The 12,668-nt window shown below is 42.8% G+C and overlaps 1 protein-coding gene across 7 annotated transcripts in view; it reads right to left on the bottom strand.

Annotated features, from left to right (window-relative positions):
- The window catches only part of LOC144688932 (transducin-like enhancer protein 1), a 173,447-nt gene that overhangs the window by 77,358 nt on the left and 83,421 nt on the right, over positions 1 to 12,668 (bottom strand). For 5 of the 7 annotated variants that reach the window (XM_078555970.1, XM_078555972.1, XM_078555973.1 and 2 more), the window contains 3 exons: positions 11,187 to 11,249; positions 9,547 to 9,651; positions 527 to 725 (listed from right to left, as the gene is read on the bottom strand). The exons of 1 other annotated variant lie outside the window; for it this stretch is intronic. In XM_078555970.1, the coding sequence (XP_078412096.1) occupies positions 527 to 725; positions 9,547 to 9,651; positions 11,187 to 11,249 (367 nt within the window). Of the gene's footprint in view, positions 1 to 526; positions 728 to 9,546; positions 9,652 to 11,176; positions 11,250 to 12,668 lie in introns of all 7 variants that reach the window. One more of the 7 variants, XM_078555971.1, reaches the window with a different exon arrangement.

The raw sequence follows: 12,668 nt of genomic DNA, 5'->3' as shown, positions 1-12,668 counted from the left end.
GTAGACGACTTAGGCCTCAAACATTATTATGTAAGTCAACCCCCCTCCAGGGAAATGTGTCTAAGGGGTTATTTTGAGAAAATTTGTGCCACTTGTAGAAGGAGGGGTTTTAAGGGCTCTTGAGGTTAGGAGTCATTTTCTGCCAATTTGATCAGCTACTCACTGTATAAACCCACAGACGCTGGGAGAGGTGGGTGGGGGGGGAGCCCAAATCTACTTTCAACTGCATTCTCGTAAAAGTCAGTGAAGCTTCAGGCTTGGGTTTTTCTCCCAATCACCTGCAGTATCTTTGGCGGAGGATCAGTGGGAAGGCCGTCTCTGCAGTTCATCCGACGTTACAGCCGATCTTCCGGCATAACGACAGCGACAATCGAAAGGACTGGAGGAAATTCCTTGTGACGCTGTTTAAACAGTGCACCAAAACGGGAAGGATAGAGCGCAGGTATCAGGTCAAAATTCCCGTCTGGGAAGTAGTTTTAAACGCTCCCCGCAGTTAGAGAGCAAAAAAAAACACGGATTGCTTTACCTCGTCGGTGCTCCGGATCTTGATGGTTCTTGTCTTCTTTAAGTGCAAATGGGGGGTGAGCTGCCAGTGCATTGGAGAGCGCCAGAAGACCCGAGCTGGCACCGATTGAAGACATGGCAGGAAGCTGCAGTCCTGATGGGTGAAGGGCGAGTGGGAATGGAGAAGCATGATGAGACAGCTGTTGGGGTTGGAAGTGGTGCTGTTCCAAAAGGGAGGAAGCAGGAAAATTAAAAAAAAAACAGATTAGAAATCAAATTCCTCAGCACATTTGTACCTAACTTACACACCTAATCAAGCCATCAACATCTCCCCCCCCACCACCCCCCCCACAGCAACACACAATAAAACATGCTCTGAAAAATATTTGGAATTCATATCATATAGAATCCAACACTGCAGTCTCATAAAGTCATTATTTCTTTATTTGAACAAGAGCAGCATTTTATATCAGCGGAGGAGACATCAAATAATAAGACATCTCCCCCAGTGAAGGGGTCCCTGCAGCCCAACCATTTGGGGAAGTGGTTTCAATTCCCATTTTTGGTCTTCAGCCGCACAAAAAAAAAAGGTTTGCACTTACCACAACATCACTAGTCAACACAGGACTGCCTTGGCTGTCATGCTTGGATTTTATATATTTTAGGAATATGCCGCAGTAAATTATCCAAGCTTTAAAATCATGAATGCAAAATTAACCTAATTAACGCAGACAGCTTAAGCTAGGGGCTTCCAACTTGCTTGCGCTACCCAGAGTAAAAAAACCTGCCGGCTTCTTCATGACAGACATTAATACATTGTTCAAAAGAGGCCATTCTTCACACTTTAGGCAAACATTTTCGGTCTGTTTTCTTAATATGGTCCCTGAAGAACTTGGAACACATGCGGTAACTTTTAGGTGAAGTTAAATAGACCATATCCAACACCCTGAACACTGAAGAGAAGTCTTATTAACATGTCTGATTAAAGTTATTTAAAGCATTAATTCAGCGAGGGAGAGAGAGAGAGAGAGAGGGAGAGAGATGGTGAGAAAGGGAATGATTTGGCTGGTACATTGGAATCTATGCTTGGATTACACATGGATTCATAGTTCAATGGATTTCAAATTTTTGTTATTTTGACCCATGTCAGTCGCCTAGTGGGCTAAAGTCTGCACTTAATTATTTTTAGGAAGCCCATTTAAAATGAGACCTCACTAGCCCGAGGCTTTTAGACGCCATTCTTTTCTCCTATATACGGTCCCCTTACTTATAGCAGCCTTGGTGCTGAAGCGGCTGTCATCAACCCTCTCTCAAGATGATGGATGGTATCCAGATGTTTGAAACCACACAAAGTGGAAACAAGCTTCAGAAAAGGGCGGGGGCGAGAAATCCAACGACATTTGGTAGGCCAGAAAACAATTATAAGGACAACTCAGCTGAACTAGAGCGGCAAAGGAAATATGCATGTAAAGACGTATTTGGGTCAAGTCTTGTGGCCTCAAGCTAACCGTTTACCACTTACTACAACATTCTGTTTCAGAGTCATTCAGAAAAGGAAACGCTTTTAATCCCAAACTTCGGCATCTGTCCACAAAAGAAATAAGGAATGACTATCTGATTCTGCTATGTTTTTCTTGCTTATCCTCTTGCATCAGTACAATAGATTTTGATCTTCTAGCACTCCCCTGTGTAATATGCGATACCTAGCACAGATCAAATGACTTCATATCACAAAGCGAAACCCATCACAGTCTCTGCACACAGGTTTAGCAAATGATTTTGATTTAAGTCCTGGTTATTCAACAGCAAAGGCCAAACTAGCAGTAAACACAGGAAGGAGGCTGAAACGGAACTCTTGACATTGGCATCAATGGGATTGAATTGAATAATGGGTCAAAGATCAGTCAGAAAAAACAGACCACCAATATATCTGCTACATTTTTAGCGAGCTTTGATCGAGGCTGGAAAAAGAAAACATTAATAATATTAAGAGGATGGATTTGAAAACGGCTTCTCTGCTTCAGGTGACTTTCCTGGAATAGAGCAAGTTTGGGAAAGCCTCACAAACGTGAGTAGTAGAAACTTGGTCCTTAATTCAAGCATTTACCACTGCGAATGCTAAGATGGAAATCCGAAGATGCATCCTCACATGGCAAGATGAACAGATTTCTTTTTAAACAAAGTGAGAATCAATTTTTAAAACCTATGATATGAAATTTTGAATATTGCATTAAGAGCCTCACGAGGAAGGGATTCACACAAACAATGTTTAGTCTAAGTGTTTACAAAGTATGCATCAACAAGTTAAAAAGGCTGTATTTTGAAAGACCATTAATGTAACATTCACAGTTGTCAAAAGTAGCATAACAGCTTAAAATCCTCTAGCAATTTTAACATAGTAAAATGTCCCAAGTAGGTTAAGAAGCAGAATTTGCAGGGACTCAAAAGATGGTGTGCAAGCATGGTAAATGGAAGACAGGTCTCCAGGCTTTTACAATTGTATTCCCTGGAGTACAGAAGATTAAGGGATGATCTAATTGAAGTTCTTAGGGTAGAGAGAGGGGAACCATTTTCCGCTGGTGAGGGATTCCAGTCAAGATAATTACCTTAAAATTAGAGTTACGTCAGCCTGGAATGATGAGGAAATGCATCCTCACACAAGGGGTAGAGAAAGCCTGGAACTACCTCCCACAAAGCATTGCTGAAGTTGGGGGAGGGGGTGCGGTCAATGGAAAATTTCAACAGTGAGTTTGATAGTTTTTGTTAGGAAATGGGTATGAAAATATAGATCAGCCATGATCAAATTGAATGGCAGGACAGGCTTGTTGGGCTAAATGACCTACCTCAGTTCCCAGGGTCCTAGAGAGGTGACCCAGGGCATGAACAGTTGGGACCCTCATTAGCCAATGCAAATTAGGATCTTATGACATCAGTAGCAACTTTGGAGTATCAATGGATAGAACGTGCATTGTACACACTCCAACCATGGAAATGAATTTTATGCGACCATGAAAACCCATCCCCCTCCTGACACATGACCTTCCACGTTCCTCCCTCGAGATTACCCTTCCCCCCAGCCTCCAGTATCGCCATTGGATTTTTTTTGGTCCTCTTCTTCCAAGTGCAGGAGCAGGCTCACTGACAACCAAAATGAGACCACCAAAAAGGAAAAGTTGGCACAACAATATCACAGATAGATTCCTGTCCAAAAACAAGTACGCAAACTGTTCGATTGCATCTAGGTCACAAAATGATTTTTCTGCCATCTGTGATGTTAATTCAGAATGAAAGGTGGGGCTAGGGACTGAAAAACCAAAGCAATACAAAAGGATCTTAACCAATGGTGCAGGAACTTCAACTTTTACAGAGTTTTTTTAATATATTCATTCGTGGGGTGTGGGCGTTGCTGGCAAGGCCATGATTTATTGCCCATCCCTAATTGCCCTGGTTCAGAGGGCATTTTTAAGAGGCAATGATATTTCTGTGGGTCTGGAGTCACATGTAGGCCAGATTTCCTTCCCTAAAGGACATTAATGAACCAGATGAGTTTTTATGACAATCAACAATGATTTCATGGTCATCATTCGACTTTTAATTCCAGATATTTATTGAATTCAAATTCCACCATTGGCTGTGATGGGATTCGAACCGGGGTCTCTGGATTACCAGTCCATGACACCACCGCCTCCCCTTTAGCTTTAAAAAAACACTTTCCGTGAAGTTCATTTGCCTCTTCAAACCATCGATGAAACCACGCAGCAAAGAAGGGGTGGAATTTTACAGCCCTGAGCAAGGGGTCACAGTCTCAGGAAATGGGGTAGGCCATTTAGGACTGAGATGAGGAGAAACCTCTTCACTCAGAGGGTGGTGAACCTGTATCACAGGAGGTGTGGCGGCCAAGTCACTGAATATATTTAAGAAGGGAATGGATAGATTTCTGGACTCTAAAGGTGTCAAGAGGTATGGGGAGAGAGCAGGAATATGGCGTTGAGATAGAGGATCAGCCATGATCATACTGAATGGCAGAGAAGGCTCAAAAGGGCTGAGTGACCTACTCCTGTTCCTATGTTTCTATGCTGGGGCGGGGATGGGGACACAAAATGTGGAAAGCTGTTCAAAAGTCTGTTAACTTCAGCGGGACTAGAAAATCCCACCGGCCTCCCGCCAAAATTCCACCCAAGGACATCATTCAGTCTATTGTGCCTGTGCCAACTCTTTGAAAGAACTATCCAACTCCCACTTCCCTGTTTTCCCGCCCCCCACCCCTGATAGAATAACATGACACAAAATTCACAGGGCTGAGTATTTTAAAGGCCATTTAAAGCGACACTCTGTGTAGCCATCTGGGAGAAATCGGCATCATGGATTCCCAGGGTTGTCTGTTTGCTAAGCAGTGCTGGGGTCAGAATCACAAACCTCCCACTCTTTGCAATCAATCCATTTCCTTTAATAAGTATCACCCAGAATGCCTGAGCAGGGAAGCAAGCTTACTGGGAACAAAACGAAATGAGTCAAGAAATGCCATGCAAGTGCATCTTCCAAAAGAGAGAGAGAGCGCGGGAGAGAAAAAGAGGGTCCAGTTCCCACTACCTCCCTCCTCCACCATCTTAAGCAAATCACCGTCATTCTCTCCAACGGATATCACTGCAGTGCCTTAGCAGAGAGAAAATGATGGCTAAAAATCATCGCTGTTTAGCAGAGATTAATGAAGAAAATTAGTCAGTTAGACTACTGTGGTTTCAGATTACTGAGGTAATTAAAAGACCAAGTATTATACAGGAGGTCATAGTATTACAGGAAACACCAGAGGATGTATTAGGAAAGAGCAATCTCATATATGATTACATTGCATCAAATAAAAGAATGGATCGAAGGAAGTCCCTGCTTATTTTTCATATTTTTATTGATGAAAGTATAGTCATGGAAAGACAATACAAGTAAAAATGCAGTATTACTGTAATGAGACCAAGAGGGAGATTAATAGGAAGCAGAAAGCAGTAAATTGCCCTCAAGATTATATTATCAAGTCAAAACTCACTCTTGTCTTAATGCTACTGGGACTATCAGAACATGACAACCCCATCAAACCCTCTGTGCCACAATTATTCAATCACGCACCTCTCTCCCTCACCAATCTCTGAGGCACTATTTTAAAGCAAATTTATTTCCCACCACAACTCGAAAATGTGCATATGTCTTTAGTGGGCATATCTCTGACAGACTCAAGAGCAGCACATCAGCAACTTGGAAGGAATTCATCTGATTGTCAAGTCTTTGGTGCGCTTCCTACTAGCTGAGGAGTTGAGCAGCGGGACCCCCAGGAACCTCTCTAAAGAAGTTTCCATTTGTGAAATAGGGGAGTGACACATTTTAATGTAGAATGAAAAGGAAGTATGCAAAATGAAACGGCTTGAACCATCAGAAACAGGCCTCACCCACCAAACATCTGCTCTTCAGGCACGTTGGAGACCAAAACCCAAAAACAGCGAGTTACGGAGATATACAATGCTTTTAGTAGATACAATATAACCACAAGTGGCAACTGCCATGCAAATTAAAGGCAAAACAAAATGGTTAGAGAAGAATCCTTGAAAATGGGGCTGCAAGTTACCACCACCATCAGCCTCACTGCCCATCTCAACAAATCACCACTCAGCTCACAATCATGAATGTTATCGCAATCCCAATGGTGACCATAGTCCTGACTATTTCACTCCTCCAGAACAATTTAAAATGACCACATTCATGTAGCCATAATAAGCTGCATGCACATGGTAAACTCCCACACCGCTTGCCAGACGTTAGCAGACTTTGCTTCGGCTGTTGCACACAGGAAGGTTTTGCATATTTTGTAATTTAAAAGCACCCCAGAGTACAAAGTGCGGTTTATTTTTGGGAAGGGTCCAAAACTGTTTCTTCCCTCCCCCTCCCCACATTACTTACTGGGCCATACGTCAACTATGGGTTGAAGATGACCTACTTGCTCCTAGGACTTCTTGCAGGACAAGGGACCATCAAAAGTTTTTGTCTGCTAGTCAACAGCAGAGGCATCTCTCACTACCTCCCAGCAACAATCTAGCTGAGATCATGAATTTGAAAGTGACAGACAACCAGGAGGATGGGAAAACAGAATTATATATCCCACCAATTGGTCTATTAGAAGCCATTTCATGCTGTGCAGCATTTAGAAGTTTAAAAGAAGAGTAAGCATTCCTTTCATATGTTCTACTTCCTTCTTCCTGGGAGGAAGAAATGCAGAGACATGAAAACAGAAGCAACACAGAGTGAATTCCAAATACCAAAAGCTTAAAGGGTGAAAAAGACCCAGGATACAAATTCAGCCCAGTTTAATTGGATAGCTCCATGATAACTGATTTCCACCCCAGCCCCTCCCCTTAGATTTTTTGGAAGTAAATAAAAACAAGCAGAAATCCAAGCTTGCGAGTCCTAAACTCTATCAACACTCGTTGATCCACTCTACAGCTTCTAATAAAACATTCCTAGTTGCGTGTTGGAAGAGGCAAAAAAAGCATTAGTATGTTGAACAGCTGAAGAGGGATTCAAGTGCATAAGGCACAATATTTATTTTCTTGAGGGGAGATGGTTTGAGAGTACACTCCTCCTAAAATGTAAATTTTGGACATTTTCGAGCAGTTTTCTAGCATTTGAACCAACAATAAGCCAGCCAATCAATCCATTGCCCCACCTCCACACCAGAATCCTCCTAGGTAGCACTATCATGAATAATAGAACATTAACAAAAATAGACAGTTAAAATATTAAAAGCAGTGATTAATATTTCATTGCTCAATTAATTTATGTTTTCTGAAACTAAAGTGCGACTTAAAAAAAAATTAGGATCAATTTAAAATGTGAGAGCCATTGTTCTTTTTCAAATATTTCTATTATAATTTTTAATTTAATGTTGATATATTCAAATGCATCAACTTAAAAAGGATTAAAAGTAGATAGTTAAGCAGAAGCTTTTTTTTAAAAAAAAGTATTTTCTTTCCAATAATTTATTAAACTGTTTCAACAGTTATTTGCTAAAGTGTTTCTGACAAATAGGAATGGACATGATTTGTATCACTGGAGGTGGAGGGAGGAAGAGACTGGGATTTGCCTCCTTGTTCCCAGTTCTCCATGCATCATCACTATTCAGAGAGGGACTGCACCAGACATGTTGTCCGGCTAGGAACTATTCATGTGCTTTTGCTGTCCCTCAGTCAAGTCCCAGCCAGTGTTTGAAGAGAATCTTACTGACCATAAGGCACTGGCAATGCTTCCCCCTCTCTCTCTCTCTCTGCTGGCACAGTGTTACAAATTCCATACATTATGTGCATTATACTATATTAACTGTTATATATGATTTACCACTATTCCTTGGCAACCAAAGCATAACCATTTGTCAATGTAACTTCTAAGCTGTACCCCAAACCTTACTTACAAACAAATCATAGAGAAAGGCCATTTCAGAACTTCACTTCCATTTGCCTCACCAAGCCCATGAACCATCTTAGGAAGCAGCACATGGACACAGTGCAAGGCTTGCCTCAAGGAACAACCCACAAACACAAACAGGCAATACAGGATCACTTCACAAAGTGGAGATTCCAGACATTTCGCTGGACGCTTCACCGAAAGATTGAACAGCAAGTGTGGTCACAGAAGCAGAGTGTGAATGTGTTCAAAAAGACAAGCACGTGTGTTTCTGGGCAGCGAAAACATTCGGGGCCAACAGCAACTTACACTCATTGCGATATTAACATAGAAAAGTGCCCCAAGGCACTTTATAGGTAAAAGTGACACCAAGCCAAAGATGATGATATTAGATGGAGGTAATCAAAAGCTTTGTCAAATAGGTCAATTTTAAGGGGTTGTGGAGCTAATCAATGAAAGAGCAAGCTTGTTAGACCTCAGTACCTCTTTTCAAAAATTCTCACTCTTACCTTGTAAGGTTTTTTAAAATTATGAACTTTGAGTACATCAGTAATGAGGATGGATAACTCTTCAATTCAGTTGTCAGCCCCCCCAACCCTAATCCCTACCTCCAGCCCCCCAGAGTATAGAGGAATCGGGGCTGCTTTATATATTTAGAAGTTTGCTGTTGCCATCTGCTCCAGATAAGCAAGTCCCTGCAGCCTACAACGATCGAGTGTGCTACTGACCAGACTCGTTGAGACCAGATGCTGGGGAGATTTAGTAAAGTAAAAAAACAAAGAAACCGGTCTTCTCAGCTGCTTGGCTTAGAAAATCCAGCTTACTTTGACATTGATGCCAGCTGCATGTGGAAAACACATCAGGAGCTAGTAGTACTGCATGGTCATTAAACTTAACATAAAAAATCTATAGTCTCATCATTTACATGGAGATTTTCTTGTTAAAATTGCATTAATAGGAGTCATGAAACATCAAGATTCCCACCAAACCAAGTGGGGAAGCAACTTTAACTTTTACTAGAGAGCAATAAATTAACCCTTTGCAAAGCACGTTCTGTTGCACATAAACCACAATAATCTAGCTACCCAAAACCGCTGGATCTCCCTGTATAGCCCGGGCACTCTTTCATCATTCTACGTTGGCTCTGTACCGAACAATACTAAATGCAGCAAAGCATTTGTAAGTAATACCCAAGCAGTGTTCTCAGCTTTTCATTTGTTTGGATAGAGATGTTCCTAAAATGCTCAGATACAATAGTCTCTGACTGCATGAAGATTCTTTTTTAAAAGCAGATCTTTCATCATGGTCCAACTATATGAGATTATTCTGTCTCACCATTATCTCTGGAGAGTCTCATCATAAACTCCTTTCTAGGGGGCGCTGAGGGCGGTGGTGGTGGTGTGTTCATACCATCACCTCCTGTGTTCACATCATCACCTCCTTCCGAGCAGGAGGGCAGGGGAGGGTTTACCATCATTTCCTTTCTTGTGTGGGAGTCAGAGGGGGACAGGGTGTCATGTAAGAGATGCCAGTTACGCAAAGTCTATAATGCCCAAGTTAAGTAAGTCCATTGGAATAAATCTTGTTAATAGATATACATACTGGGGGTGGTAGAATGGGAAGTCCTCGGACACCAATGGCAGCATTTAACTCGCCCATGGTCACTTGCTTTGCACGTTCTATGGTCTGGATTACCTGTTGTTGATGCTGGAAAAATACCAAAAAAAAAAGGAAGTCTGGTAAAGTTGGATGGAATAAACCAATTCAATACCTGCATTCAAAGTCTAGTAACAGGATTAAATCACCTTCAAACGACCAATAACATAGAGAGTGGACATTACCACAACATAGCTTATCAAAAAAACTTTTGGAAAAAAAATCAACATCCTCTTGGGGACTCCATATCCTATTATTTCAAACATAATGCCAATTACGCTACATGACAACTACAGAAACACCTGATTGGCTGAGAAGTACTTTGAGATGTCTCAAGGTTGTGAACAACACCATATAAATGTAAGCTGCTTTTTTTTTTACCCAAGAGCGTGATCAAGGCTCTTTTCTTTATTTCTGTTGTATTCTACTAATGCAGAGCTGTCAAAACATACAGGAGGGTCCAAAACTTTTGGTCACAAATATATAGAGATGAGAGTTATAACCTCAGGCACCCGCTTTTAACCGTTGACAATTTGGCCCAGGAACCCTAGTTGAAACTTTACACTTTTTACTAACCCATAACATATTGTCAGAACATATGACTTTTTGAGTCACAGGATTCTGGGTTCAAGACCCACACCAGGACTTGAGCACAAAAATCTAGGCTGACGCTCCAGTGCAGTACTGAGGGAGTGCTGCCTTGTCGGAATTGCTGTTTTTTCAGACAAGATGTTAAACCAGTGTCCTGTTTGCTCTCTCAGGTAGGTGTAGAAACACAAGACACAAGGAATGGGAACAGGAGTAGACCATATGGCCTGTTGAGCCTGTTCTGCCATTCAGTTCGATCATTGTTGATCTTGTGCTTCAACTCCATTTTCCCACCCGCTCCCCATGCCCCTTAATTCCCCAGGAGGACCAAAGATCTGTCTATCCCAGCCTTAAATGTATTCAACGATGGAGCATCTGCAACCCTCTGGGGTGGAGAATTCCAAAGATTCACAGCCCTTTGAGTGAAGTAATTTCTCTTAACCTCAGTGTGAATGATCGACCACTTATCCTGAGACCCTGTGCCCTTGTGTTTTACGATGCCCCATCCAGCAGAATCAATCATTCAGCATCCATCCTATCCAAGCCCCTTCAGAACCTCCTCTGGCATTCTCTCTCTCGAAGGGCAGCGGAATTATCCCCGGTGTCCTGGCCAATATTTATCCGTCAATCAACATACAAAAACAGTTATTTATCTGATCATTATCACTGCTTGCGGGAAATTGCTGAGAGTAGATTAACCACTGTGTTTCTTACACTGGAACAGTGACTATGCCTCAAAAATACTCTGGTGGCTTTGGGACATTGTCTGTTCATGAAAGGCATTATGTAAAAGCAAATCTATCTTTCTTTCATATGTCTATGGCTTTTGGGGGGTGAACAGAATTTATCTATTCTATAAACTATAATAAACACAAAACAAGGGAAAGTGAGAACAAGCTTGAACTTAACCAGCCATTTAAAAAAAAAAAGTGATGCATTTAAAAGATTTACTTCGAAAAGAATTAATACATTTCACATCTGTTAAAAGTCACACTTACTTCCTGTGATAAGTAAGGGAGGAGCTGGGCACAGATCACATTCAGTCTCTTCGCAATTTCCGTCTAGGAAGAAAAGGATTGGGTTTTAAACAAAGATATTCTAAAAACGGAGCTGCAAATGTGAATTCATGTAGTTAACGCAGTGAATGGGTGTCCAGGATTTGGTTTTGTTCCAAAGAGCCAGCAAACATACTTTATATTCATGATTTGCATCTTATGACACAACTTGCATAAAAGAGATACCTTGAAGGCTGTCTATTAGCCAGTTTAGTGTGTGATCCAACAGCTTACACTGTGCTGGAATTGGGAACTCACTGCTAATTAACATACTTGGTAGCTCCCTTAGGCGCTTTTGAGAGTAAATGCACTTTAGCACCTTGGGCCTGCATTTTACTTGCCCCCCGCCAGGTGTGTTTCCGGCAAGGGAAGGGGTAAAATAGGGCAGGTGTCTATCCCACCACCTTTCCACCCACCCCCAAGCTCACCCCCACAATACCAGGAAAATTGGGGGGAGGGGGGGGGAGGGTGGGCGCCAAACTCGGCAGCCCACTCCGCCATACTTAAATAGACAATCAAGAGTCAATTGAGCTCGTTATCAAGCCAATTGGCCCTGATAATACACTGCCCAAGCTATAAAACGTTTGATGTGAGCAGCCTGATCTTTTGGAAGGGGCATTCCATCTTTGGGGCTGCCCTTTACCAATCGGGAGTGCTCCCATCCCCCGCAAGATTGAACATGCCCTTTCTTCCTCTCTGCCGGCAGCCTTAAATCAAACTCCACTCCCCCTCGACCTGCCAAACCCTTCATGCCCAAGGCCCCGGACTTACCCGTTTCCGGGGATCCATGGGCCTTCCTCCTCCTCCTCCTCCTCCTCCTTCCCCCCCTCCAGTCTTGCAGTCCCGGCTGGGCCCACTATTCGCTTTTGGCGCTGCCGGGGCTGATGGAGCTGGCCAGCCAATCCAATTGACTGGCCAGCTCCTGAGGGTGGGATTTCCTCCCAAGCGCAGGGCGGAAGTCCGCTTGGCCCTCGTTTCGCCGACCTGCGGGGGCGGGTTGGCATGGAGTGAGCCGGCTCCATGCCGGCTTTGCTTCTGGGTGGTTGGGGTGGTGGTGGTGGGGGGGGGTTGGGGGGGGGGGGTGCGGAGGGGATGTGTGGGGGCAGCTGTCCGTGCACCCCCATAATATTCAGCCCTTTATTTAACTAAACGAGTTGCCGTATAAATCAAATTGTGGGCCCACGTTCCTCCCTCAAGCACACCTCTTAGGAGACCAAAATTGGCCAGCAGCCCTTGAAACATTGTATAGAGGGCATGACTGTAAACGTAGGTGGTTTTAAACCCATATGTATTGTGACCAAACCAGAGGAGCTACTACCAGCAAATGTTCCAATTCCTTCCAGTTTAAAAAGGTAGATCTGTATTTAGGATGAACCATTCTTTTAAAATAAGACACAGACAAAAGGGGATTCAAACCCTGACAAC

Source organism: Cetorhinus maximus, chromosome 13, assembly GCF_964194155.1.
Source record: "Cetorhinus maximus chromosome 13, sCetMax3.hap1.1, whole genome shotgun sequence".
Classification (NCBI taxonomy): Eukaryota; Metazoa; Chordata; class Chondrichthyes; order Lamniformes; family Cetorhinidae; genus Cetorhinus; species Cetorhinus maximus.
This window is presented reverse-complemented; position numbering and strand designations above follow the sequence as displayed.